Source organism: Elephas maximus, chromosome 4 (assembly GCF_024166365.1).
Source record: "Elephas maximus indicus isolate mEleMax1 chromosome 4, mEleMax1 primary haplotype, whole genome shotgun sequence".
NCBI lineage: Eukaryota > Metazoa > Chordata > Mammalia > Proboscidea > Elephantidae > Elephas > Elephas maximus.
In genome coordinates this window covers 39326884-39351778 of record NC_064822.1, presented here as the reverse complement: position 1 = coordinate 39351778, position 24895 = coordinate 39326884, and the positions used below count along the sequence as shown (strand labels likewise).

Here is a 24895-nt window from a genome sequence, read left to right as displayed (position 1 = left end):
CTAATCTCAGAAAAACCAATTCATTGTCTGAAGCAGTGAGAACTAAGAGGAGCAGCCTTGATACCCATATAGTCATTTTATAAAACTATAAACAGAAAAAAGACTTAAAATAACAAGTTTACCATACAGAAAAATGAGCAACCTATCAGTGATAAGATGGCTATATAAAGCATTTTTTGTACAGTATAATATTTTATGTGGAAGATAACCTGGTGGAAAGGATTGGGTTGGACTACAGAGAAAAATTCAGGAAAAAAGAATGAGGTAGGGGGGTAAAAAAACACAAACAAAACAAGAAAACCGCAGACCCCAAATAGAGTTAGAAAAGTTAAAAATTGATTTTAAAAAGAAGCTGAATTTATGAATTTATGGATAATTTTATCGAGACCTAGAAATTAGACATGAAAAAAAATTGTTCTTTCATTTGTTTTTTCAACAAATATTTATTGAGCAACTACTGTGTTCTGAGCCCTGTGATAGGTACTGGGGATAGAACTTTGAACAAGGCACTGTTCCTACCTTCACTGGAGTTCACAGTCTAAATGAGAAAACAAAGAATTGTAATATGTAATGCTCTATCTAACTTGTTCTCCTAATGGCCAACTTTAATTTTTGAATTTTCTCTATTTAAAACCTTTTCATGACCATTGGGATATACAGTTGCCTACCAATGTTTTCCACCTCTCAGTTTTATTAGGAAGCTGCTTTCCCACTAATAGTGCATACTGCCGAAAGGTGGGGGCCTTTGTGACTGTTTGAAACTGAAGAAACGGGCATCTGCCACAAATTACTGTTTTTACAGGATATTGTAATAGGTGTCTGAATTTTTCGTAGGAAAAATAGAAATTCTGAAAATTTGTATTTGGGACACAAATGTCCCAGTGGACTTGGGGGGTGTAAAGAATTAGTGGGGCAATGTTTGTCCCACTGGACTCTAAAGGTAAGCTTGTGGGAAGGGGCAAGAAAAAAAATCCACACTACCTACCAAAAATTCAGACACACTCAAGGAGTGAGCAAGCTTCCATTAATGAAAACATGTAGTATCAACATAAAATTCAAAGCAGAAAATAATTGGGTCTTGAAAGGATTTAAAAAAATAATCAAGACTAGTGGAGAAAAAGAGCACTGTTTCCCTCCCTCTATAAGTCTGTCTTCCTAAATTCTGCGTTAGCACTCTGAAAGGGACAAACTGGCTGAAGAAAGAGAAAATTCTAAGTCTTCAACAGACCATGACAAAAGTAAGGCTAAATAATTATTTCTAAGAGAATGAAGTACTTTTTATCAGCATACACTGAATAGCTTTCTCTATCATGCACTGTAACTTTAAAAGCTCTGGCCACAGAACTAATAATTCCTTACAATAGACAATACAACCAAAAAAATTAGTCTCCTGTGTGCAAAACAACACTTTCATAACAATGGGCAATTCATCCCTGTTCTCTCTAGACCTTTCCGGAACAGAATACCAGGGCAGGCTAATTACATGAGCTAGCTGAAAATTGCATAATGGAAAGGCATCCTCCTAAAGAATAGCTGAGAAAAGGTCTTAGCATGAAATATAAAACAACAGAGAAAAAAAATGAGAGCACAAACATGAGAGCATATGCACAGGCATTCTCATTAGCATGCTGCAGTTAACCACTTTGGTTGACGCACATAAAAGAGTTGGAAAATTCTCTGCCTCAAAAAAAGTAACTTCTAGGATTCAAGGATTTTCCTTCTCTGCTGACTCCGGTCCTTAGCTACCATGTACAGATATTGATCATCCTTAGGTGGAGAACTTTTGTCACACTGGGGAGCAAAAACCATTAATATCAAAGTGAGAGCTGAAGAGAGTCAAGGCAAGCTTCACACACTGATTCACATGCCAGGTGTTAAGGGTTGGGTTGTGTCCCCCAAAAAGGTGTGTTGAAGTCTTAACTGCCAGTACCTGTGAATGTGGCCTTGTTTGGAAATAGGGTCTTTGTAGATGTGATTAGTTAACATGAGTCATGCTGGAGTAGGGTGGATCTGTCTTAATTATCTAGTGCTGCTATAACAGAAATACCACAAGCAGATGGCTTTAACAAAGAGAAATTTATTCTCTCACAGTCTAGGAGACTAGAAGTCTAAATTCAGAGTGCCAGCTCCCTTGGAAGGCTTTCTGTCTCTGTTGGCTCTCAGGGAAGGTCCTTGTCATCAATCTTCCCAGGTCAAGGAGCTTCTCTGAGCACGGACCCCAGGTCCAAAGGACACGATATTCTCCTGGCTTTTGTTTTTTGGTGGTATGAGGTCTCTCTGTCTCTCTGCTCACTTCTCCCTTTTATATCTCAAAAGAGATTTACTTAAAACACAACCTAATCTTGTAGATTGAATCCTGCCTCATTAACGTAACTGCCGCTAATCCCACCTCATCAACATCAGAGAGGTAGGTTTTACAACACATAGGAAAATAACATCAGATGACAAAATAGTAGACATTCACACAATACTGGGAATGATGGACTAACTAAGATGACACATATTTTTTGGGGGGGCACAATTAAATCCATGACAGGGTCCTAATCTGTTTTGTGTCCTTATAAAAAGAGAAGTGACACAGACACAGACCGACCCACAGGGAAGATGGCCATGTGAAGAAGGAGGCAGAGGTTGGAGTTATGCTGCCACAAACCAAGGAGCTCCTGGGACCACCAGAAGCTGGAAGAGACAAGGAAGGATTCTTCCCTTAAAGCCTTCATAGAGAGTGTGGTTCTATTGACACCTTGATTTCAGACTTCTAGTCTCCAGAACTGTAGGAGAACAAAATATGTTGTTTTAAGTCACCTAGCTTGTGGTACTTTGTTACAGCCGCTCCAGGAACTAACACACCAAGCAAGGAGTACAACCAGTTTTCACAGGGTACAGTAGAGAAAGGACTGATTTTTTTCAAGTTCTACTTTTTTTTGCATCATTGTGCCAAATGTCTCATATGAAGGGTACTGCAAGAGGTTTGGATTTAGAGACCCTCAGGAAAAGCTTCACAAAAAGTCCAGCACCAGCACACTCAACAAATAACAAACCAAACAACGGCACCAGCATGATGAAACCAGATATGCAGTCCATCTCTAAGTCATGGGCTACTCTAAGTCGGTCCTGCAATTCAAGGAATTTATTGTGTATGAAAAGAAGCATTTTCCAAACTGTTAATTCTAGCCAATCTGTAGCGAGCTAGGGTCCTTTGAAGAGAGCTTAAGGGACTATTCCCAAAAATCTGGCAGAACAGAGAGAAATTCAAGTGCAGTACTACCAAAAAACCAAAACCCACTGCTGTCCAGTTGATTTCGACTGATGACTACTGGGGATAATAGCAGTTTATCTCTGGGCTGGGGAATAGTGGCGGTTCAGTGGTAGAATTCTTGCCCTCCATGTGGGAGACGCGAGTTCAATTCCCAGCCAATATACCTCATGTGCAGTCATGACCTGTCTGTCAGTGAAGGTTTACATGTCGCTATAATACTGAATAGGTTTCAGTGGAGCTTCCAAACTAACACAGATTAGGAACAAAGGTCTGGAGATCCACTTCCAAAAAATCAGCCAGTGAAAGTCCTATGGATCACAACGTTCTGATCCTGTTGTGCATGGGTTCTTCGTGAATCGGGGCTGACTCAACAGCAGCTGGCAGCAACAATAATATCCCTAGGCTGAGGGTCCACTAGAGGGAATGGAGAGAGAAGAGAGAGGCGGGGATAGGGAGAGAGAAACAGAGAGGTGGAGAGAGAGAGAAAGATACCTAAGAAAAGCCAGGGCCTTCGGTCAGTGATGCCTCAGGTGATAGGATGTAACTAAATTGCTGCAAACTTAGGGGGAATTGGGAGATTAAATACCCCAAACTCATTCTCCTTCCTCTCTTTCTTGGTCAAATCCAAAGGAAGCCAAGTACAAAGGGGCCTGTTGCTAAAGCCCATGTAGCTCAGCCTCCTGGGGCATACAAAGCCAAAGACTAAACTACAGTGAGGGATAGGAAGTGGGTCAGGTGGAGCAAACAGAGGATACACAGCACCATGATGCATTTCTCTAGTAAGCTTAGGGGCTTCCTAGTTTAGCTTTGGGAATTCTTGCATGTGGATGCAGGGCCTGAAATCTCTGACAGGTACACAAATACTACAAATGACTTGGAGGAGTCATACCTAAAAAGTTAAGGCCACTGCTGTAGGTCGCAGAAAATGTGGTACATCATAGAACTTCTCAGTCAGTTTATCCTGGTGATGGGGCCCCTGAGTCTTGCAGGAGTTGTCCCCTGGTTTCAACACTTTCGTCTACCAGCCTTTATGTTTCCTGAAAGCATCGCTGTAGTTTAATCTTTGCTTTTTTCATTCTCTCCTCATAAGCTTCCCAAAAGAAAGAGGCAGAGATAAAGGATGGCCTGGTGATCTTAAGTACCTATCTAGCGGAGGCCTACTGTGGATTAAATTGTGTCCCCCCAAATGATATGTTGAAATTCTAACCTCTGTACTTGTAAATGTGACCTTGTTTGGAAACAGGGTTTTTCTTCTGTTATCAGTTAAGTTAACGAGGTCATATCAGAGTATAGTAGGTCCTAATCCTAAACCCTTCTGAGTGGTGTCTTATAAAGGGCAAGAAAGACATGTACAGACAGAGTCACACACAGGAAGAAGACACCTTGTGAAGATACAACTACAAGCCAAGAAATGCCAAGAAACATCCGGAGGTAGCAGAAGCTCAAAGAGTCAAGGAAGGCTCTTCCCCTACAGTTGATAGAGAGCTGGCCTTTCTGACACTCTGAATTCTGACTTCCAGCCTCCAGAACTGTAAGGCAATAAATTTCTGTTCTTTAAAGCCACTCATTTTGTAGTATTTTATTATGGCAGCCCTAGGGAACTAAGACAGGGCCCTAATGAAAGCGTACAAACACAAGAAAAACATCTAATTGTTGAAAACTAAACATAAAACACAGACTTGAAGGTTTCTTGCCAAATACAGTCGCTAAGGTTCTCAGAAAATGAAACAGCAACCACTGGGAACCAGTGATGGATCACCCAAAACCAGTCACTGGAGGCTAACCTTATGTTCTTCCAAGAGAACCAAAAGTAAAAAATATAAAAAATAACAATGGCAATGCATCAGACATCATACATCCAGATTTCAGTAACCATTTGACAAAACTTCTAATACTGTTCACACAAACAATCAGAGCAAGGTAGACCGGAAGATGGTATGACTAACATCATCACCTCTTGCCTGGCACCACAGTGGTCTCCTAAGTGAAATCTCCACTTCCCATCTATTCCCATCCTCTCCAATCCATTCTCTGCACAGACATGAGAGTGATCCTTTTAGAACCTGTCTCAGATCATGGCACACTGCCAGTTAAAACTTTACACTGACTCCTCACTGCACTTAGAATAAAATCCAAACTGCTTGTTGTGACTTAGAAGACCCAGTATGCTCTTCTTACTCTCTTTCTAGGTGGCCTCTCCTCATTCTTTAAAGTCACAGCCAGTAGCACAGAACATAGTAGAACACAGTAGCAGCCATCCAATCATTGCTTGTTGAATTAATACATGTTACAGTCCCGATTTAACAAATGAGGACACCAAAGCTGCAACAGCACAGACTCTGAAATTTTATACCAGTGAATGTCCAGGAGGAAAGCAATTAATTTACTCTGTAGGCCAGTTTTTACTTTCAGTATTTTGTTCCATTCTCAGTGCCATATATTAAGAGACATGTTGAAAATGTGGAATATTTTCAAAATATTTCTAAAATGACATGGAAAATTGACAGTTTACATAATATGAAAAAGATCGGACAGTCAGAATATTTAGCCAGGGGAATATGATTGTTATCTTCATAAAAGGGATTTATAAAAGAGATTAGGAGTGGAAGTGAAAGGAGAGGGATTTTGAAACACAATAAAGAAGAACTAACAATTATGGCTGCTACTTAAGAAAGCGAGGGACAAAGAAATACCGAATACCTGAGTTTGCATAGATAGAGAAAGCTGCATGACCCCCTGACAGGAATCTCATCAGGGAATTTAAACACTGCATAGGATACCAAACTAGATACCCTTTCAGATTCCCTTTCACTTCTAACACACTATTATTCTGTCCATCAGTTGATATTTCAGTAAAAGAAAATTAATAGGGCCATCCTTTTGTAATAAACAGAGCTAACATACAAAATTGGATGGTGAAATCAGACTTACTCAAAAGGGAGATTCTAGTAATTTCAAGGACTCGGGTAATCAAGAGGCTCAGACAAAGCAGAGAGAAGCCGGGAACATCAAGGGTAGCTCCCATCCTTCCTTCTGTGTCAGACGTACACCTCCGGCCCAGAATAATAGGTGAGGTCTCATGTGAGGTCCATGGGGTTCCTTGCATAGCGAGAGTGTTTAAATTATGAAACATCTCCCTTTTATACCTAGAGAATTGGACAACCTACGTACCATTCTCCAGGGAGACCTTCCTCATGGATCCTGAGTTCCATTTACTGTAAGTAATACCTTAGCCAGGGATCATCCTGCTAGGGACATTCAATAGATAAGGTCTTTTCCTCAGAGCAAATATCCTTAGTCTATTTAGTCCAACTAAGCAAGAGATTAGACCAGTTACCTCCTTTTGTTTCTTTTTCCCTGGGGTCATCCTCCTGCTCCCCCAGTGAAGGGGGTGAATGGATTGTAGGCAGCTGCTTGACTCCATCCTCTCACAAACATTATTTTTAAAATTAAAAGAGGAAGAGGTGTGTATGCATGTGTGCACGTGTATGTGTGTGAGAGAGAGAGAGAATTAGGAAGAGAAAAATATAGATGAGGGAAGGTTAGTGAGTCTTCCTTGCAAGGGATGGCCATAAGGAAATCAGCTGCACCTCTTATCCTGGCCAGTCTTCAAACTCTGTCAGGCAATATACAGCAAATGAAACTCAGGTTACTCCCTTTGAGGGAGCCAGCAGGCATGACCCCAGGGTTCCGCCTTCCCGCATACACCTGACTTGTGGTGACCCCATGCAGAACGGGACAAAATGGACCCAGTTCTGCCTCATCTCCATGATTGGTTGTGGATTGAACTGTTGTGACCTGTAGGGTTTTCACTGGCTAATTTTTGGAAGTAGATCACCAGACCTTTCTTCCTAGACCATCTTAGTAGGGAAGCTCAACTGAAACCTGTTTAGCATCACAGCAACATGCAAGCCTTCAGTGACAGATGGGTGGTGGCTGTGAATGAAGTGCATTGGCCAGGAATCGAACCCAGGTCTTCTGTATGGAAGGTGAGAATTCTAACACTGAACCACCACGAGAGCTGTTAAAAACCAGAAAACCAAACTCAGTGCCGTCGAGTCGATTCCCACTCATAGCGACCCTATAGGACAGAGCAGAACTGCCCCATAGAGTTTCCAAGGAGCGCCTGGAGGATTTGAACTGCCGACCCTTTGGTTAGCAGCCGTAGTACTTAACTACTATGCCACCAGGGTTTCCACCAGAGCTATTAGACTCTGGTTATTATAGGTACAATTAAAGCAGTGCCTCCCACATCAGAATCTCAAGCCACCAGTGGCTCTTCCATGGAGGAAGTTTAGCGCTTTTTCCCCTGTTTGAAGATTATGGTGTGGTAAACTCTCTATAAGCAGAGGTTGGCAAGTTGGGGACGTACCACAGCTGGGACTGGAGAGGAATTCGTTAACCTTCCAAAACTGTAAGTAAAATTTTGTGCAAGTATGCATTTTTCCTAGGATAGGGTTCAGAATGCTTATCAGATCCTCAAAAGCCTTGATGGCCCATAAAAGCTTAGCCAGTAAATCTACATGATGCTTTCAGTAAATGTGTGTCCAGGGACAGATAAACTGAGTCCAGTTGCCAGGGTCTGACTCTGGCCTGCACTGTTCAGCCCCCTCCTCACCCACAGACACTTCTCAGAGCTCAACTATCAAGCGTGTGAATGAACTCTGTCATATTTGCGAAATGATTCCAAAGATGCTATGAAACATTTCGAATACAAAACAGTTATTTTTAAATTAAATTAAATGTGAAGAGCAGAACTTACCCTTTCATTTTCTTAGAAAAAGACTCAACACCATCTTGCAGATTTTTGCATTTTTCTATCAGTTGGAGTGACTTCTCATTCAGATACGTGCTGTTTTGTGAAAGATAAAAAGATTGATTTAAAAGGAGAGCTTATAAAATATTGTTAACAAAAATCAGATTTAATTGATAAAGGGTGCCCAAATGAAATTGATTTTCGTTCCATTATTGGATTTCTCTATGGCAAAGGGAATTGGTATTTTCACCTCTGAGGGGACTAAATTAAAAAAAAAAAAAAAGCTTACACTATAGAGTCAAACAAAAAAGAAATTTATATTCAAGACTTTATATTTTCAGGTTGTCATATTTTGAGGTTAGTACTTACAGGGAAAGGAGCTCTGTTGGCACAACATTTGAATGCTCAGCTGCAAACCAAAAGGTGGTGGTCTGGACCCACGCAGTGGCTCTGTGGGAGAGAGACCTGGTGATCCGTTCCTGTAAATTTCCTGTAAAGATTAGAGCCTAGAAAACCCTACGGTCCAGTCCTATTCTGCAACTTAAAAACAGGGTCATCATGAGCCAAAACTGACTCAACCATACCTAGCAACAACATTTACAAGGAACAAGCTATTAAATAATTTTAATCATTGTATATATAATTAAAATTGCTGTTGAATCAAACTCTGACTCATGGTGACCCTACGTGTGTCACAGTAGAACTGTGCTCCACAGGGTTTTCAATGGCCGATTTTTCAGAAGTAGATAACCAGGACCTTCTTCCGAGGTACATCTGAGTGGGCTCAAACCTCCAACCTTTTGGTTAGCAGCCAACCGAGTTAACTGTACCATCCAGGGACTTAGCCTTGATTTTGAAAAGATGTTATCTCTGGTAGGAAGCATGCAGGTATGTACAGTCTCTGTATAAAGGGCACAAGGTGGCTACTTGATTGTTACAATAGCTGTGATATAAGGGTGTGTTACTATTTTTTTAAATAAACTTGCAAAATTAGAGTTGGAACTAAACCAGATCAAAAAGTATGGTTAAAACACAGGTCATGGAGTTTGACGGCCTAATGAGCCTCGTGGACATGTTGGTGGTCTCAGGTGCTGTCGAGTCAGTTCCAATTCATAGCAACCCCATGAACAACAGAACAAAACACTGCCTGGTCCTATGCCATCCTCACAATCATCGCTATATTTGAGTCCATTGTTGCAGTCACTGTGTCGATCCATCTTGTTGAGGATCTTCCTCTTTTTCACTGACCCTCTACTTTACCGAGTATGATCTCCTTCTGCAGGGACTGGTCCCTCCTGATAACATGAGACGAAGTCTCGCCATCCTCGTTTCTATAAGGAGCATTCTGGCTGTACTTCTTCCAAGACAGATTTGTTCATTCTTCTGGCAGCCCATGTTATATTCAATATTCTTCACCAATACCATAATTCAAAGGCATCAATTCTTCTTCAGTTTTAACCTTATTCATTGTCCAGCTTTTGCATGCATATGAAGTAATTGAGAATACCATGGCTTAGGTCAGGTGCGCCTTAGTCCTCAAAGTGACATTTCTTGCTTTTTAACACTTTAAAGGGGTCTATTGCAGCACATCTGCAATGTTCCACTGCTATTCATTCATATTCATAAGGTTTTCACCAGCTGATTTTTTTTAAGTAGATTATTAGGTCCCTCTTCGTAGTCTGTCTTAGTCTGGAGGCTCCACTAAAACTGTCCACCAAGGGTGGCCCTGGTAGTATTTGAAAGACTGGTGGCATAGCTTCCAGCATCACAGCAAAACAGAATCCACCCCAGTACGACAAGCTGACAGATAAGTGATGGTGATGGACATAGCATGTTATTTAACTGCTCCACGTATCAGTTTTCCATCAGTTTCCATATCTCTAAAGTGAGGATAATAGTGCTTACCTCATAAAGGTAATGTCACGTTATGTAAAACAATGCAAAGTACTTGGCATCATGCTTATACAGTTAGTGTTCAATTATCTTTTTTTTTCCTGACACTTCAAAAATAACACATACAACTTACAACTCTGACTTACTGTATATCTCTGTATGTTATGAATTAAATTGTGTTCCCCCAAAGTATGCATTGGAATCCTAATTCCTGTACCTTTAGATGTAATTCTGTTTGGAAATAGGGTTTTCTTTGTTATGTTAAATAGATCATACCCCAGTAGGGTGGGTTCTAAATCTAATCACTTCTGAGTTATAAAAAGAACTGACACAGAGACACACACACGGGGCAAGGCAGATGCCATGTGAGGACTGTCTATAAGCCAAGGAATGAGGGAATGCCTGGGGCTACCAACAAGAAAGGAACTGACACAGCTGAGACCCTGACTTGGACTTTTAGCCTCTGGAATTGTGAGAAAATAAGTTTCTGTTCTTTAAAGCCACTCACTTATGGTAGCTCTATTACAGCAGCAATGGGAAACTAAGACATGGTACAACATGTTAACACATTTATTTAATCATTCTGAAGGTATTTATTGAGAACCTCTTATGGGATGGAGCCAGGCACAGGATGCCTAGGAGATGGTGATGTACGATTATGAATGGTGATCAGGCATTATTAAGAACAATCAGTGGGTGCAATGGGAAGGGTAACAGGGAGACCTATTTATACTGAGTGATACTAGTTAGCTAGGTGAACTTTGGGAAGGGGAGGAGGGATTCCAGGCAGAATAGAAAGTGTGTGCAGAAGTTCCAGAACAAGGAGCAGTCTGGAATGTTTGGGGAATGGAAAGAAGGCCTGTGGGGCAAAAGCTTCAGGGCCAAATAGTGCTTGGAGTTTACCACAGCATAGAGGCCTAGTAACCCAAATTAAAAATTTTGGAGTCTATCCTAATAACAAGAGGGGGCAGCGGAAGGTTTTGGACAGGACAGTGATGTGATCCGATTGAAGTTTTTAAAAGTTCATTATGACTGCTTTGCAGAGAAATGACAGCAGGGGGGATATGGTGGTTAGTTTTATGTGTCAACTTGGCTAGGCTACCAAAACCAAACCAAACCCAATGCTGTTGAACTGATTCCAACTCATAGTACTCAGTTATTTAATCAAACACTAATGGAGGTGTTTCTGTGAAGGTATTTTGTTGATGTGGTCAACATTTACAATCAGTTGACTTTAAATCAAGGAGATCACCCTTAATAATGTGGTCTCATCCACTCAGTTGGAAGGCTCAAGAGCAAAAACTGAGGTTTCCTAGAGGAGCAGAAATTCTGCCTCAAGACTGCAGCATAAAATTCTGTCTGAGTTTCCAGCTTGCCAGCCTGTGCTGTGTACTTCAAACCTGCAACTGCTACATCAACCCCACCTGAGCTTCCAGTCTGTTGCGTCCCCTACACATTTTAGGTTTGCCAGCCCCCAGAACTGCATGAGCCAATGCCTCAAAATAAATCTTTTTATTTGTGTGTGTGTGTGTGTGTGTGTGTGTGTGTGTGTGTGTGTGTTATTGGTTATGTTTCTCTGGAGAACGCTGACACTGATACCAGTGAAGTAGGAAAGTACCTGTCTTAGTCATCTAGTACTGCCATAACAGAAATACCACAAGTGGATGGCTTTAAAAAGAGAAATTTATTTTCTCACTGTCTTGTAGGTTACAAGTCCAAATTCAGGGCACTGGCTGCAGAGGAGGGCTTTCTCTCTCTGTCAGCTCTAGAGGAAGGTCCTTGTCCTCAATCTTCCCCTGGTCGAGGAGTTTCTGTGTCCAAAGGATGTGCCCTGCTCCTGGTGCTGCTTTCTTGGTGGTATGATGTCCTCAATTCATACCACTGTGTCCAAAGGAAGTACTCTGCTCCTGGTGCTGCTTTCTTGGTGGTATGAGGACCCCGTCTCTCTGCTTGCTTCCTTTTCCTTTTTATCCCTTGAGAGATAAAACTTGGTACAGGCCATACCCCAGGGAAAGTCCCTTTACCTTGGATCAGGGAGGTGACCTGAGTAAGGGTGGTGTTACAATCCCACTCTAATCCTCTCAACATAAAATTACAATCACAAAATGGAGGACAACCACACAATACTGGGAATCATGGCCTAACCAAGTTGACACATATTTTTGGGGGGACACAATTCAACTCATAACAGTAAGGTTGCTGCAGAGTTCCAGAAGAGAGATGATGGCAGCTTGTTTTACTTGACAGGATGGAAGAGGCTATGATGCAATTAAAAAAAAAAACAAAAAACACTAAGATCTCAGATGCTTTACGAAACCCAGGTTTGTTTCTTGCCTGTGAAAAGTCCACTGTGTGTCTGGGTGGCTTTCTAGGGCAGCTGTGGTTTAGGGACCCAGACTGCTTCAGTCTTGTGGCACTGTCATCTCAACACTTACTTTCACAATTGCCATGGCAGAAGAAGAAAATCCTTGAAGGTCTCCCCATGCATCTGAATGCTTTAGCTTAAAAGTGATACTGTCACTTCTACTTATGATCCATTGGGGAGAAATAGGCATATGCCCACCTGGCCCCAAAGTGGGAGGCAGAAAAGAGCAATCCTCCTGTGTGTGTCCAGAAAGGGGGAAGACCTGGATGCAGTTGTGCGTGGGAAGATCGTGCCCCACTTGTGTCAGTCACAATGAAGGGAAACAGGCACATGAGACATACTCTAGAGGCAAGACTGTCAGGACTTGGTAATAAATTGGATGAGGGAGGTAAGGGAGAGGGAGGTACAACATAAAGCTATAAACAAGACGGATTCATAATTAATTCTTCAATCTTTCTCAGAAACGTTTTCCAAAAACACTGTTTACAGAATACGGACAGGATCACAAATCCCTATTAATCCAGACATGATTTCTCCCCTGCCCCAGTTCCTTCCTGCCTCTCTCATTCTGTCTACATACTTCACCTTTGGTGCTTTCTGAATGTATTATCATACTTTTCAAGGATTTGTTTATTTCTAATTTGCTGTATATTTTCTTCAGGCAGCACCATTAACGAAGTGAATTACCAAGCCCACAGTGTTTTGAATTACGATGGCTTTGCAATACTGAATTGTGAAATTGTGACAAGCAGGCACCAATAAGACCGTCTCTGGGGTAAAAGCGGAGATGACAGAGTGAATTCACGGAAAAACTGAGGTCTCTGCAATCAGTATGTCCAGAGTCTGAACGCGGCTCCACATCTCTGACTTAAGCCTTTTGAGCCTACAGTTTTCTTTCTTAAAATCCTTGCCAATAAAAAATTACAGTGATTAAGTGGGATATGAATAAAAACACCTGCCATACAGAAGTCACTAAATAAATGTTGTGTTCTTATTCTCTTAAACTCATTATTGTATTATTTCCTCAAACCTTCTGACGTCTTTGGTAACTGATGTTACCAGAGGGGTCAGAAGTGTCTCCCATCTATAGGAAGTCACTTAACTGTGAAAGGAGCAGAAAGGGAAGCCCTTTTGGTTCTCTTTGCCTTTGTGTGTCTCCTGTCCTCTTTTCATTCAATATGCCTTTATATCTTTCTTCCTTTCCATCTAGTATCATTAAAACCTATCTAGGATAGTGTTAAAATATTCACATGCACTAATTTCATAAGCTTCAAATGTTTAAAAGAAGAGATACCAGGAGTGCTTAGAGAAGGGGAAGGAGCTAGAATCCCTCCCTCCCCTACCAGGAAGAAGGCTAAACTGCTCATTTGGAGTAAGCCAGTCTTCTCTGTTGTGTAAATTTGTGAGAATTAGATGTCTCTTAGGTCTAACTCATCAGGAGAACCACACAGGAGTTACAAGCTCTGGAAAGAGGAAAAGAAGAACCCTTCTCAGTTCCGAGTTGAGAGAGTCAGACCCCGAGAGGTTGGCACCTACTTGCACATGAAGACGTTAGATTGAATCCTCCTTACTCTTTGACTTGGAGACATAGCTCTGAGGACAGAGATAAACTGATTTAAAGTAGGAATTCCAAAGACTCAGAGTCAGAGACAAGCTGGTGGGACAGAGGTTATGGTAACACAGTCAGAAGCTGATTAGTAACCCAAGGAAAGATCATAAGGATCAAGCGGAAATGTCCTATGCTGACTAAAAGGACAGGATGTCAGGGAGAAGTTGGGATGGCCAAGGATGCTACAGCTGTGAAGTGTATCACAGCCTCCTGCCAGGGAGCTCCTATTCAAGTAGAACTCCAGAATATGAATGAGAAGGACCCATCTAAAACTAACTCAAGTTAATGGTCTAAGAAGCTGGGTCTTGGGGAAGAAAAGAACTGGGGTCAAAGAGCTGCCAGGTAAACTCTAATAGCCAAAAACCCTCAGGCTAGGCTCTTGCGGAGCTCAAAATAAGAATTCTGTTTTCTGAGAAACCCCAAGAGTATGGCCCCCAGACACACTTTTAGCTCAGTAATGAACTCACTCCTGAGGTTCACCCTTCAACCAAAGATTAGACAGGCCCATAAAACAAAACAAGACCAAAGGGGCACACCAGCCCAGGGTCAAGGGCTAGAAGGCTGGAGGGGACAGGAGAGTTGGTAATAGGGAACCCAGGGTCAAGAAGGGAGAGTGGTGACATGTCGTGGGGTTGTTAATCAATGTCATAAAATAATACGTATACTGTTTAATGAGGAACTAGTTTGTTCTGTAAACCTTATCTAAAGTACAATTTTAAAAAATTGTTTTAAAGTATAAACTGTACTGAAATTGGAATAAAATAAGGTGTTATTAGTGCAATTAAAAAAAAAAGAATTCTGTTTTTTTAATCTATATTTTATTTCAATTTTCTGGTTAAATCACTTTGAGAAACTTCTTATCAAAATTAGCTGAGCCAGAGAAAAGGATCAGCCCCCATATGAAGTAGCAAAACTATACAGTTGGGAGTGCCTCCACAGACATGTCATGGAAGAACAGCTGACATCCCACCGGACACCTGGTAGGACCTGGTGGACCGAGTCAGGGCTTAAGACTTCCGGGCCAGCAAGATGAGATGGCTCTACCTGCTCTGCCAATGCCTCTTTAATTGCTCCATTGTAAGATCACAATCCGCTGCTCACCTGTCACTGTGCAAGATTGCTTGTCCGCCCATCTGAAGTATTTGTAACATCTTTCCGGCACTCTCAATCCTCTGCTCCCTTGACATCCTGTCACATCCAACTTTCAATAATAGAGCGATACAGTCCCTGGCAGATTACACTCCTATACCTGACTCCTGAGGGCTGCTGGAGAAAATCACGCAGGTGGGTGGGCTGGTGCCTTGAAAAATTCATGGTGTCCACTTCAGCTAGACCATTTATACATTTTGACAATTCTATTACATGTCCCCAGCAATTCCCTCTTCCATTTCCCTCAATAACTATTCTATACCTTCACTGTTCTCCTACTGTCCTCACCCCTTCCCTGCCCTCCTAACTTCACATTTAATCAAGCTTTTTATTTCAGAGAAAAACGATGCTGCCAGTGTGGATTAATCTTTACCTACAAACTATCCTACCTTTCCATCTCAGAGAAAGAAGTCTTTCCTCTTACAAAAAGATAATCTGCCTGCTCATGCCCTACCATCCTTTCTCCTCTAAGATCCAGGCCCATCCCGTGCCTTTTCTCTTGACTGAATCTTTATCCTTTCCATACCACTGTCTCCTTCTGATGCTCCATTCTTTCCCACCTCAAAACCAAAAGCAAACAAGTCACTGTGCTATTTTCCTCTACCTATTGCCTTACTTTCACTCAAATTTCAACCCACTGATGTGTCTTTTCTTCACCTACAAATCCACCAAAGCCATTCTGGAAAAACATCACCAAATCCAAGGGCTAGTTTAGCACTCTTTCTTTACCTCCCGGTAGTATCTGAACCACTGACCACTGGTCCTCACTGGGTTTCCATCACAGCCCTTTCTCCATGTTCATCTACATCTGACTGCCATTCAGGGTCCTTTTGCAGGTTCTTTCTTGGACCAATTCATAAAGTTGGTGTTCCACCTGGTTCTCGTTCTGCCTGTACTTTTAAAGCTGGTATTCCCAAGGATTCTGTCTTCAGGACTCGTCTTCTCAGCCTGTTTTCTCTAAGCAATCTCAATCCACCTCTTTTCCCTTTTATCCATTCTCAGTGCCCTCCAAGGTTGTTTCTCTAGCATGCACATTTGATCATGTCATTTCTCTACTTAAAACCTTCCATGACTCCCACCACCCTCAGGACATAATCAAACTCCTTAGCTGGACATAAAAAGCCATCCAGGGTCTGTCCCCTGCCCGTGTGTCCATCCTTGTCTTTTACCGACAGTTTGTTGTTGCTGTTGTTGTTGTTAGTTGCTGTTGAGTCAGCTCCAACTCATGGCAACCTCATGTACAATGGAACAAAACAGCACCGGGTCCTGTGCCATCTTCATAACCATTGGTAAGCTCAAGTCCATTGTTGTGACTGCTGTGTATTTTGAAAGCCCTCCAACCTAGGAGCTCATCTTCCAGTGTAGAATGCTATTTTGTTGTAATCCATAGGGTTTTCACTGGTTAATATGCAGAAGTATATCACCAGGCCTTTCTTCCTCGTCTGTCTTGGTCTGAAAGCTCTGCTGAAACCTGCTGGTGATTTAAATACCAGTGGCATAACTTCCAGCATCATAACAACATGCAAACCATCACAGTATGACAAAGTGACAGATGGATGGTGGACTGACAGTTTGCAAACCATTAAATGGTACAAATTTCTCTGTTTTCATTCCTTACAAATGTTATATTATGGAATCTGGTTGCTTTTACTATTTAATTATAGATTTGTTTGTTTGATATTCACAACCAAGCCTTCAGGCAAAGGGCACATTTTCCTCACTTCAGTGTGACAAGAAAAAAAAAAAAAAAAAAACTTTAGTAAGATTGGGAGAGTGATACAGAAAAACAAGCATGTCTGCTCACATTTTTGACGTGGCCAATTTTCTTTTTAAAAATTGGTCTTAGAAGTCATTCTTGAATTGAAAGTGATCACTGTACAAGGCCACCTGGCAAGATTTTATAGAGTAGAAAGAAGCTTAGAGAACACAACAGTTACTGCAAAATAATAAAAATTGAGTCTGACATGCAAAGAATATGCTTTAAAGGAAACAAGTGATTGGATCCTTACAAAATAATGCCATCAGTACTTGGTGGCACTGACAAGGATATCTAAACCATAAAGATAATGTTACCTCGTGAGCATGACTTTAAAGTAATGCAAGTAAATGCTGGACAAGTAAAACATCTATATTAATTTCCTGTGGCTGCTGTAACAAACTACCACAAACCTAATAGCTTAAAACAACAGGATTTTATTCCCTCATAATTCTGGGGTCCAGAAGCCTGAAATCAAGGGTCAGCAATGCCACACTCCTTCAGTAGCCTCTATAGGAGAATCCACTCCTTGCCTCTTCCAGCTTTTAGTGGTTGTCTTAGGCTGGGTTATCTAAAGAAGCAAAACCAGTAAAACGTGTACATATCTCTATATCTATCTACCTACCTACCTATAGATACACACATAGAGAAAGAGAGAGAGATTTATATCAAGGAAATGGCTCACAAAGTCGTGGAAGCTAGAAGTCTCAAGTCCTTGGGTCAGGCATCAGGCTCCTGCTGACTTATGTAGCTTCAGGGACTGATGAACCCAAGATCAGCAGCTCAGATGGCAGCCTGCTGGCTTACAGGCTGCAGAGGCCAACAGAGCTCAAGATTGGCAAGCAATATGGCAAGCCATTGGCTAGAATCCCAAGAATGGAAGGCCAGATGATGACAAGCTGAATGCAGGATCCAGAGCAAGCAAAAACCAGCAAGCTTTATCAGAAAGTTCATACATACTGGACACAAGCCATTTCACCTGACTGAATGCTCATAGCAGATCTCATCATGGGGGTGATTACATCATTAAATAACTGCCAAACCACTGAGAATCACGGCTCAGTCAATTTGACACACAATCTTAACATCTCAGTCCACACCTTGTCAACTTGGCACCTGTACACATCTCCTTAAACCACACATAATCTCTAAAGTCATACTTGCACACATGTACAATCAAAAATGCACTATCCCTGTTTACATCTTATATTTTATAAGAAAAAAAAAAGAAATACTTTATGCACACATCAAGGAAGATATACTCATAATTACAGTCCTTGTTTCTGTACATGGTCAAGTGGTCATAACTGGTATTTAGAACTATCTTCTTCCACCACCCATTCCGTATTTGCTTTGCCCTCAGAAAACACCTCAGCTGGTCATGGCTCTTTATCTGGTGGGGTGACCCAAACCCTCATTCCTGAAGAGTCTGAGCCATTAGTAGTCATGTCAGAATTGGGTTGGTGTTGTCTTCCATCGACTTTAGTCACAGGGCATGGTGGTACTAAGAGATGCCCTAAGGGATCTCCTGTATTCCAGACACATTCTTCTTTACCTCACTTATGTAACATCAACACTATTTCCCCCTGATAATCAGGATAAGTCACGCCACCCAATACAGTAACCCTTCTTTGCTGCTGATCCAGAGGCATGAAGAGCCCAACATGGCTGGGTGGCATTCTTAACTTCCAGTTCAATGGAATCAGTGTTGGGACTCCTGGTGGGAGCATGCATCCCTTTGGAATGAAGACCTATAGACCTGCAGAGCATAGGGTCATGGGGATAGGTCACTAGGGGTAATAGTGAGTGGTGCCACTTTGAATTTCACCCCTTGATTCCTGGACTAGTGAATACTGGCTATGAGAGAAACAGCACCATATACTGGATGCTGGTTTAGAGTATATACAGCCTTCTAGAGAACACTGCCCCAACCCTGCAAGCTACTGCCACCTAGCTGGTGCCATAACTGGGTCTTTAGAAGGCCATTCCATTGTTCTATGGTGTGGAACATGGTAAGACCAGTGAATACCATGAGCATGGGCCCATTGCTGCACTTCATTTGCTGTGGAGTGAATTCCCTGATCTGAGGCAATGCTGTGTAGGATACCTTTACAGTGGATAAGGTATTCTGTAAGTCCATAAATGGTAGTTTTGGCAGAAGCACAGAGTGCAGGGAAGGCAAATTCATATTCAGAGTAAGTGTCTATCCCAGTAAGAATAAAATGCTACCTTTTCCATGATGGAAGTGGTCTAAGGTAATCACCCTACCACCAGGTTTTTGGCTGATCACCTCGAGCAATGGTGCCATACTGGGGACTCAGTGTTGGTCTCTGCTGCTGGCAGATTTGGCACTCAGCGGTGGCTGCAGTCAAGTCGTCCTTGACAAGGGGAAGTTCATGTTGCTGAGCCCACTGATAACCTCTATCCCTGCCACCATGGCCGCTTTTTTCATGAGACCTTTGGGCAATGACAGGACTAGCTGGAGAAAGAGGATGACTGATTTTCACAGAACACATCATCCTAGCCACTTGATTATTAAAATCCTCCTCCGCTTAGGTTACCTTTTGGTGAGCATTCATGTCAGACCCAAATACCTTCACTTCCTCGGCCCATTCAGAGAGATCTATTCACATACCTGTTCCCCACATCTCCTTGTCTCCAATTTTCCAATTATGTTCCATCCAAGTCCCTGACCATCCAGCCAAACCACTGGCCACAGCCCATGAATCAGTACACAGTTGCACATCTGGTCATTTCTCCTTCCAGCCAGGCGCACTGCTCAAAGTTCTGCCCGATGGGAGGATTTCCTCTTACAATTGTCCTTCGGGGAGATCCCAGAAAGGGGCTATAGTGCTGCCACTGTCCACTTTTGAGTGGTGCCCGCATAGCACACAGAACCATCTGTAACCCAGGCACGAGTTTTCTCTTCCTCAGTCAACTGATCATAAAGAGCTCCCTATGAAGCCACAGGTACAGACTGGGAGGTAGAAGGTAATGTGACAGGAGTGGAGGGCATGGGTATTTGGGCCACTTCCTCAGGCAACTTGCTTGTGCCTTCAGGTCCTGCTTGGGCCCAATCTCATATATACTACTTCCATTTAACTATGGAGTGCTGCTGTGCACATCTGACTTTATGGTTCTGTGGGTCAGACAATACCCATATGGGCAGCTCAGGCTGCCTGGTGACTTGGTGGCTCACGGTTAAGTGTTCAGTCTCTACCAAAGCCCAGTAATAAGCCAAAAGCTGTTTCTCAAAAGGGAAGTAGTTATCTGCAGAAGATGTTAGGGCTTTGTTCCAAAATGCACTGTGATTCTCCAATACAGGCCTTCCAAAGAGTCTAAACAACATCTCTATCTGCCACTGACACATCAAGAACCACTGGATTAGCCAGATCATATGGCCCATGTGGCAAAGTACCTTGCACAGCAGCCTGAACCTGTTGCAAAGCCTTCTCTTGTTTTGGGCCCTACTCAAAACTAGCAGCTTTTCAAGTCAATAGACCACAGTAAACCCATTGTTGTTGAATTGATTCCAACTCATAGCGACTCTATAGGACTGAGTAGAACTGCCCCATAGAGTCTCCAAGGAGTGCCTGGCAGACTCGAACTGCCAACCTCTTGGTTAACAGCTGTAGCACTTAACCACTACGCCACCAGGGTTTCCAGACCACAGTAGCACACCCAAATGAGAATTTTGCCTCCAAAATCCAAAGAGACCCACCAGGTGTTGTGCCTACTTTTTAGTTGTGGGGAGGGACAGATGCAATAACTTATCCTTCACTTTAGATGGAATATCTCAACATGTCCCATACCGCTAGACCCCTAAAAATTTCACTGAGGTAGAAGGCATCTGAATTTTTATCTGATTAATTTTCCCACCCTCTAGCACTCATATGTTTTATCAATAAGTCCAGAGTCATTGACACTTCTTCCTTACTAGGTACAATCAACATAATGTCATCAATGTAATGGACCAGTGTGATGTCTTTTGGAAGGGAAAGGCAATCAAGTTCCTTGTGGATTAAATTATGGCATAAGGCTGAAAAACTAATATACCTCTAAGGCAGGACAGTGAAGGTGTATTGCTGGCCTTGCCAGCGGAAGACAAATCACCTCAGGTGGTCCTTTGAAACAGGTATGGAGAAAAAGGCATTAGCCAGGTCAACAGCTGCATACCAGGTACCAAAAAACCTACTGCCGTCAAGTCGACTCTGACTCCTAGCAACCCTACAGGACAGAGTAAAACCACCCCACAGGGTTTCCAAAGAGTGCCTGGTGGATTTGAACTGCTGACCTTTTGGTTAGCAGCTGCAGCTCTTAACCACTATGCCACCAGGGTTTCCATACCAGGTACCAGGAGATGTGTTCATTTGCTCAAGCAATGAAACCACATCTGAAACAGCAGCTACAATTGGAGTCATCACTTAGTTAAGTTTTCAATAATCCACTGTCATTCTTCAAGATCCATCTTTTTTTTTTGCACAGCCCAAACAGGCAAGTCAAATGGAGATGTGGTATAAATTACCATACCTGCATCCTTCAAGTCCTTGACGGTGGCCATAGCCTCTGCAATCCCTCCAGGAATGCAGTATTGCCTTTGGTTTACTATATTCCTAGGAAAGAGCAATTCTAAGGCTTTCCACTTGGCTTTTCCTACCATAATAGCCCTTACTCCATTTGCCAGGGATCCAATGTGGGGGTTCTGTCAGTTGCTGAGTATACCTATTCCATTATGCATTCTGGATCTGGGGAAATCACTACAGGATAGGTTCAGGGACCCACTGGACCCACTGTGAGACAAACTTGAGCTAAGACTCCATTAATAACCTGATCTTAACATGCCCTCACTCTGACTAGTGGATCGCATTGATGTTAAGGGTCTCCTGGAAATAGTGTCAGTTCAGAGCCAGTGTCATGGATTGAATTTTGTCCCCCCAAAATATGTGTATCAATTTGGCTAGGCCACGATTCCCACTATTGTGTGACTGTCCCCCATTTTGTCATCTGATGTGATTTTCCTATGTGTTGTAAATTCTACCTCTATGATGTTAATGAGGTGGAATAGTCAGCAGTTAGGTTAATGAGGCAGGACTCAATCTACAGGATTGGATTGTGTCTTGAGCCAGTCTCTTTTGAGATATAAAAGAGTGAAGAGAGCAGAGAGACATGGGGACCTCAAACCACCAAGAAAGCAACACCAGGAGAGCGCATCCTTTGGACCCAGGATTCCTGCACGGAGAAGCCCCTAGTCCAGGGGAAGACTGATGACAAGGACCTTCTTCCAGAGCTGACAGAGAAGAAAGGCCTTCCCCTGGAGCTGACACCCTGAATTTGGACTTCTAGCCTACTAGACTGTAAGAGAATAAACTTCTGTTTATTGAAACCATCCACTTGTGGTATTTCTGTTACAGCAACGTAACTAAGATAGCCAATATCCAGTAATCCCCCAAAAGTCTGATTATTTCCTTTAGCTTTGACTCTGATGCCGAGCTCATCTCTTTCTTTCACCACTTTGTCTAGTGAAAGTAGGACCAACCAACCAGTTTCCTTATACTTCTCATCCTGATAAAATTGTAAAAAAGTATATCAAACATGTGATTACCCAGAGCCTCACCTCTTACCAATATTCAATCTCCTGATGATGATGTTTTGCAAATTTCTATTGCCACCTCACGACATGGATTGGCAGTGCCACCTTTACTACTGGAAGCAGAATCAACTGCCAGATATCGTTAATGTACAAAACAGTCAGATAGGCGGTTTTTTACTATTGTTGTAAATGTGATATGTTGAATAACAAGATAGTCGGTAAGTGAGGAGAAAGTGCGTTCTGGTATATAAATCATCTTCTTGTGAGTTTGGTTAACAACAACCTGCTTTTCAAACACAAATCTTATTTAGAAACTGACGAAACCAAGTTTGGTGCCTACAAAGATGAGGGACAGATCTGGCTTGCCTCTCCGTTCAGTCATTTAATAGATATCTATAGAGCACATGCCATGTGTCAGAGATAATGGAGGGTACTGGAGATATAGCAATGTTCCTGGGTGGTGCAAATGGCTAAGCACTCAACAGCTAGCTGAAAGGATGGTGGTTCAAGTCTACCCAGAGGCACCTTGGAAGAAAGGCCGGGTGATCTACTTCTTAAAAATTGGCCTCTGAAAGCCCTGTGGAGCATGGTTTTACTCTGACACACATAGGCTTGCCATGAATCAGGGTTGGCACCACAGCACTTGCTTTTTTTTTCTTTTTTTGAGATACAGCAGTGAACAAGACAGTGTCCCCATTGCTTTGAAGCAAACAGTCTGGTGGGGAAGTCACACTAATAAACGCACCATCAACATGTACAGTTTGCGAAGCGAAAGCTGGGTATTTTCTGTAGTTACATCAATTGCAATAAACCATGAATCTCTGTTTTGGTAGATGTCATTTAATTTAAAACACAGGAACTGCTTTTCAAATGACTATATAAAACTTCACTCTTATACATGAATACTCCAGCCAATTAATTGCAAAAACTTCTGAAAATTATCTCTACTTACTTGGTTTTTATCTCTCTTTGTCTACCCTTGGCCAAGATTCATTACCTAGCTCTCTACTACTAAATCAGTTACCATAATCCATTCCTTCTCCCCATTTATTGCTGAAAGATAGATTTCCAAAATGTAAAATTATGACCCTCAACAGATGTTATAAGCAGTTCAAAAGAGAACAGGAAGAATAGGCATGTTTAATAGATCAGGAATATTGAGATGAATGTACAAATGGAGGCAAAACTGATTTGAAGGCAGGAGGCTGGGAAGACAATTGAACATCGACCATATCAGACATAATTTGCATATTTTCAGACAATAATTACTGTGCATTGCTATCAATTACCTCTGACTTACCCCAAACCAAACCCACTGCCATCGAGTCAATTCCAATTCATGGAAACCCCACGTGTTACAAAACAGAACTGTTCCACAGGGTTTTCTTGGCTGTAATCTTTATGGAAGCAAATCACCAGGCCTTTTTTCTGGAGCACCACTGGGTAGGTTCAAACTTCCAACCTTTCAATTAGTAGTTGAGCTCAAACCATCTGTGCCACTCAGGGACATTACCTACAACCCACAGAGTTGTAAAACAGCTTCCACAGAATCAGAATCAGATAACTTGGAGGTATGTAATCTAAACAATTCATACTTTTTCACTGAAGCACAAATGTTTCCCTACACCTTTAACAATGTCACTGCCCATCACTATAGTTAAAGGAAGAATTCATAGTAACGCGGATATAAGAGACTTTTACCCTTTTGCATTTCTGTCCCCTCCACTCCAAATCTTGCCCTAAGGGGAACAGGTAGGCCCATCGCAAGTGTGAGTTCTGCAGGGTAGACAACGTTGACTGCCTGGATAAGGTGAAGTGAGGGTTACCAAAAGGACAAGTCTGGCATGGAGATTTATTAAATCTTCAAATCAAGATGGGAAACAGTAGGGTTCTAAATAAGAAATGGAGTCTTTATCAAAGTAGAGATAAAATAGGAGCAGACTGGGAACAAGCAGAAGAGAACAAGTGGAGCATCTGTATCTCATTTCCCTGCTCCATAAATGTGAGATTGTTGGGCGCTTGAGGCAAGCTTAGAAGTAAGTGTGGAATTTGTCTACATTGCAGTGTTTCTAAGTCTTTTTAACCCATCTCCAACAAGATTTTCTTACTCTATGTAACCAAGACTGTTTTGACGTTTCCTTTCTGTGCTCTGAATTTGAAAACATTGAATATAATGAATATGTTTTTAATACTAATATCACATCTTTTTATGTTAAAATTCCAATGTGCCCTCCTAGTTAAGAATGAAGATCATTTTTGTACACAGAAAGCACGTAGAGAGAATTATATGATAATTATCAGGGTCCCACGTGAAACAACTATATGTCAATGAATAAAAAATGCTTTCGATGAGAAAAAAATTGTCATAATAGCAACATATATTGGATGGTTATTAGGTATGAGGTACTATTTTAAACACTTTACATGTGTCATATAATTTACTCTTCGCAATGAATGAACATAAGCATTACGTCCATTTTATAGATGAGGGGACTAAGGCACTGAAAGATTAAATCAC

At 41.9% G+C, this 24895-nt stretch overlaps 1 protein-coding gene across 2 annotated transcripts in view; it reads right to left on the bottom strand.

The window, feature by feature from the left end:
- ST8SIA6 (ST8 alpha-N-acetyl-neuraminide alpha-2,8-sialyltransferase 6) overlaps positions 1-24895 on the bottom strand; it is a 219061-nt gene that overhangs the window by 104181 nt on the left and 89985 nt on the right. For both annotated transcript variants that reach the window (XM_049881903.1, XM_049881904.1), the window contains exon 3: positions 8022-8111. In XM_049881903.1, coding sequence (XP_049737860.1) covers positions 8022-8111 — 90 coding nt within the window. The remainder of the gene's footprint in view (positions 1-8021; positions 8112-24895) is intronic.